The 4,785-nt window shown below is 27.2% G+C and overlaps 4 protein-coding genes across 4 annotated transcripts in view; 2 read left to right on the forward strand and 2 right to left on the reverse strand.

The window, feature by feature from the left end:
- Positions 1-71: 71 nt before the first annotated feature.
- On the reverse strand, positions 72-867 carry EHI_094030 (actin binding protein, putative; the record flags this gene model as incomplete). Its single annotated transcript, XM_001913552.1, has 2 exons — positions 72-131; positions 181-867. 2 exons carry the CDS (start codon positions 865-867, stop codon positions 72-74), a joined length of 747 nt encoding a protein of 248 aa, XP_001913587.1.
- Positions 868-1,245: 378 nt separating this feature from the next.
- EHI_094040 (uncharacterized protein) lies at positions 1,246-1,998 on the reverse strand (the record flags this gene model as incomplete). The annotated part of the gene is made up of 1 exon (XM_652175.1): positions 1,246-1,998. The coding sequence occupies one exon, from the start codon at positions 1,996-1,998 to the stop codon at positions 1,246-1,248; it is 753 nt and encodes a 250-aa protein (XP_657267.1).
- Positions 1,999-2,225: 227 nt separating this feature from the next.
- EHI_094050 (uncharacterized protein) lies at positions 2,226-3,512 on the forward strand (the record flags this gene model as incomplete). Its single annotated transcript, XM_652174.2, has 1 exon — positions 2,226-3,512. One exon carries the CDS (start codon positions 2,226-2,228, stop codon positions 3,510-3,512), a length of 1,287 nt encoding a protein of 428 aa, XP_657266.2.
- Positions 3,513-3,881: 369 nt separating this feature from the next.
- EHI_094060 (actin binding protein, putative) overlaps positions 3,882-4,785 on the forward strand; it is a gene marked incomplete at both ends in the record, with an annotated part of 1,020 nt that continues 116 nt past the window's right edge. Inside the window, one exon of the mRNA XM_001913553.1 lies at positions 3,882-4,785. This exon is cut by the window's right edge and continues 116 nt beyond it. Coding sequence (XP_001913588.1) covers positions 3,882-4,785 — 904 coding nt within the window.

A 4,785-nucleotide genomic window follows, 5' to 3' on the forward strand; every position in this document is an offset into this window, starting at 1 on the left:
ACATTGTGCTGGATCAGCATCTTCATGATTAAGTTTAACTTCAAGATCAATTGGCATATTTTTAATACTTTTCATTTCCTTATTATCTGGATTAATCTTTTCTCCTTCTGGTGGAGTGACTGGTGTTTCAACTTGAACATCAATGTGATGTTTTCCTGGTTCTTTAGCAACATATTCAACATCATATGTACCATCTTCATTATCTTTAACTGTAACTTCAGCAGCAATAGTTGGTCCTTGAACAGTAACATTGAACTTTTGTCCTCCATTCTTGAGTTGTTCACCTGCTCTATTTCTTGTAACAATCTTAAATGGTGCTGGTGTTTTTGTTTCTGCATTTTCTAAACCTTCTCCTTCAGCAGTACAATTAAGAGCATCAGGAATTTCATCAAAGACAAGTACATCAACTGGTGTATTTTCTACTGGTTCATCATTAACAAGAACTTCAATTTTATGCATTCCTGGAACAACTGGAGTATAACCAACATCATAAGTTCCATCTCCATTGTCTTTGACTTCACATGGAACTTCATTTCCTTGTGGATCAATTACTTTAACTTTTACATCATCTCCTCCATGTCCAAGATCTTTACCATTATTATCTTTACCAGTAATTTTGAAGTCTGCTGGAATATTAACTTCTCCTGTTTTAAGTCCATCTCCATCAACCAAAGAAGTTGATCCTCTCATTTTCTTTGGTTTGAATTTAACGGAAACATCAAGATCATGTTTTTCAAGAAAAGCTTTTAATTGAAGAACTAATGGTTCTACATCAGCTTCTGATTCAATATTGAAATTAGGTGGTTCATCTGGATTAATTTGTGGTTCTTCTGAGTTGACTTGTGGTTGAACTTGTTCTTCAGTCATGAGTTTTGAAATATAAGTTCAGATTATAATCTCTTAAATCATCAATCTTAAACACTCCTTTTCGTTTAAGCTTTAAAATATATTTTTAGCTTCTTTTTCACGTTAAATAATTTAAAGTTCTTTATTATTTTTAAGTTTTACCTTGTGGTCGTGTCAAATTCGTAGATGATTTTGAAAGTATCTAGTTCTTTTTTGTTTTCATTAAAAGAAAATCTTAGAGAAAGAAAGTAAGAAAATACAGGTAAATTAAGAAAGTTAAGATAGAAGGAAAAATATGAATGGTATTTTAAGTGAATCAAAAAGAAAAGAAAAGCCATTGATATAAATAATAATCAATAATAAAATCTAAAAAACAGAAAGAAAGAACAAAATCAACAGTTAATTATTAAAAAATGAAAAATGAAGGATTGGAATAGTATCAAATGAAACATATCGTTGAACCATTGTTGGGGTTTTAGTAAATATATCATGACCATCAAAATACCAAACAAAATCTTTATTCATAAATCCATATTGTTGTGGGTTTTCAAGTTCATTTAAACTCATTTGACGAATTTCTTCCACAAACAATTTATTCAAATTTAAAATTTTATAACCTTTAAATCCTTTTTGAACAATTTCATCGAATTTAACTCCAATTTTTCTTAATAAATCTTTATTATAACATTTACCTAATGGAGTTTTTAGTTTAGTAATTCGTAACATTTTTACTGTTTTTTTACTTGATTTTGTTTGTTTAAATTCTGGAATAAATTTTCTTTCCATAAGGATTTTAAGATATCCATTACATGTCTCTGCTTCTTCTGATCGTTTTTGTTGTTTTAAACTCATTGTTTCAAATTTTATATTTCCTATTGGCCATTTCTTTTCTATTAGTAATTCTCTTCCTTTTTCTCTTATTGTCTGTGAAGTAAGTAATTCTCCATCAATTGTAATTGTATCTACTACATATAACTTTACTGTTTTTTGTGCTTCTTTTGTATATTTTAATGATGCTGATGCTCCACATTCACTTAATAAGAAAAATAAATATGCATTAGAAAATGAAGCTTCTTCATCTCTACTTTGACGCTTTTTCATTCTCATAAATGACGCTCTTCCTATAGGATTTTCACTTATTTCATTTTCCATTCTTCCAATTAACACTTCTACAAAAAGAACAAAAAAATTAATTATCTTTTTTTGTTGTTAAATTAGTTAATTTTTAATATTTTATAATAAATTATTAGAAAATAAAATAAATCATAAAAGTAAATAAATAAAAAATTATTATTTTTAATAACTTTTTTTATTATTTTTTATTTTTTATTCATAAAGAAACTTGAAAAAAAGGAACAGTGAAATGGATTTCAATGTCAATGGATTTTAGTGATTTCCATATTAAACGACGTAAAGACACTAAGCCAGGAATGGTTCAATTAAAATGTGAAGGACAAACTATTAATATTATGTATATAGAATTAATATCACCATTTTGTGGAAATACAGTATTAGGGAAATTTATAATGTTGCCAACAACACAAGACAAGTTAATAAGGTTAAAAAGTTGTCAAGTGGATATCATGCCATTTGAAAGGTTATCAATTTTGATTAAATATATTCACGCAAGAAATCATCATCAAATCTTAGAAGATTGTAGTCAAGAAGAAAGAGAAAAAGTTGCAAAAGAGTTAAGGTTATGTGAAGTTTCATTACAAGACACTTTAAAATATACGTCATTGGAAAATGAAACATTAACATCAAATATGTGGATTAGAAATTGTTTTTTTGGAGACGTTGATATTGCAAATGTAATTATTAAACATGATAATGATAGAAGAGTGATTGTTGCTTTTGATACTGTTGCACAGAATGTTGGGTTAGATGTACTAATTAATAATTGGAGAGCAACAGCAGAATTATTTACAGAACATTATTGTGGAATGTCATTAAATGATTCATTACAACGATTAAAAATGTATTATATAACACAAATGAAATTAGGAGAATTAAATGATTTTATGTGTGAAACTATGATAACATTAGATAAAACAAAAGAATATAAAAATGAAGTAGAAATTGCAATTGGAAAATATCTTCAAGAAAAAGGTTCATCATTAAATAATATGGTTAAATTAATTGAGTATTACAATATTAATGTAAATGAAGCAAAGTCAAAAGCAATATCCTTTTTCTTTAATTTTGAAATACCAGCAGAAATTATTACGAAATTATTTAATGACATTGGGAGAGCAGAATGGAAGATTACAAAAATAAGAAGTACAGAGGAAAATATTGACTCTTTAAAGACAAATGATGAAAAGATATTAATATTTTTAGATTATTATCATAATGTTTTCGGAATTTATTTACCTAATGGATTAGTTGAATCTGATCAATCAATTTGTTTATTTACATTAAGAAATAATAATAATATTCCATATACTTTTATAAGTTCAAAAGAACAAGTTCATCTTTCTTTAATACCTGAAGGTGCTTTATGGTCATTTGCTATTAATTCTGTTATCTATTTTAGACTTCTTTCTCCTTTTTGTATTTCTATTGGAGATATTGATTCTTGTTTTAATGAACCAACACAATTAAATGAAATGTTATTCATGGGTACTTCAGAGGCTATGCTTAAAGATATAATTGTATTCGAGTAATTTAATTCAATTATTTTTATTTTCGTTTTATATAACATAAAATAATATATTTTTCAATTTGTTTGTATTTATAACAGGAAAAAATTATTTGTTATTTTGGTTAAAATTAAAATCAAAACGAAGAACTTTAAAATCATTTTCCTTCGATCAAAAAACTAAAGTTGCATTAAAAACTCTAAATGATTTCTCAACGCTAAAGAACTTATAAAATAAAGAGTTAAAGAAAGAATAATGAGATACAAAAACCAAAAGAAAATGAAAACAAAAACTAAAAAGAGTTGAAGGAAATAAAAAAGCTAAAAAAGGCAAAGAAAAGGTGAGAGAACTATATAATATCTGAATCTTAAAAGATGTTCAAACGAAAAAATAATGTCCCAACCACAATGGGTTCTTACCCAAAAGAAAACATTTACTAAATGGGCAAATGTCCAATTAAGTGGAGCATATGTTATAAATGATGTTGAGACTGATTTAAATGATGGATTGATCTTAATATCATTATTTGAAGCTTTAAGAAAACAAAAAGTACAATTCAGATATAATAAGAAACCAAAGATGAGAGTAGCTAAATTAGAAAATACAGAACAAGCATTAAATTTCATTAAAGCTGATGGAGTTAAATTAGTTAATATTGATGCTCAAAATATTGTTGATGGAAATTTAACACTTATTCTTGGACTTCTTTGGACACTTATTCTTAAATATCAAATTGCTCAAAACAAAATGGATGCATCAAAGAATGCATTACTTGAATGGGTTAACTCGAAATTAACATCAAGAAAAATTAAAAACTTCTCAAATGATTGGAATACAGGTGATGTATTAAATGAATTAATTCATGCTCTTGAACCAGACTTTATTGATTTAGCTGATTCAGCATCAAAAGGAGAAGGAGAAGAAAGAATTCAATATGGATTAAGTATTGCAGAAGATAAAATGGAAATTCCAGCAATTATTGCAGCAGAAGATATGGCACTTCCAGAACCTGATGAATTATCTGTTATGGCATATGTTTCTTATTTCAGACATTATGAAGCTGAAAAAGAAAAGAGATTAGGAGAAGCTGAAAGACTTGCACGTGAAGCAGAGTTAATGAGAACACCAGATCCATCAAAATGTGTTATGTCAGGACCTGGACTTAAAACAGGAGAAGTTCTTGTACCACAAGAATTTACTGTTACAGCTAAGAATTGTAAAGGAGACCAAATTACACAAGGAGGAGTTACATGGAATGCACATGTATTTGATCCAGAAGGAAATGAAATTCCAATTG

The sequence above is a fragment of the Entamoeba histolytica genome, genomic scaffold, assembly GCF_000208925.1.
Source record: "Entamoeba histolytica HM-1:IMSS scf_1104750517729 genomic scaffold, whole genome shotgun sequence".
Taxonomy (NCBI): domain Eukaryota; phylum Evosea; order Mastigamoebida; family Endamoebidae; genus Entamoeba; species Entamoeba histolytica.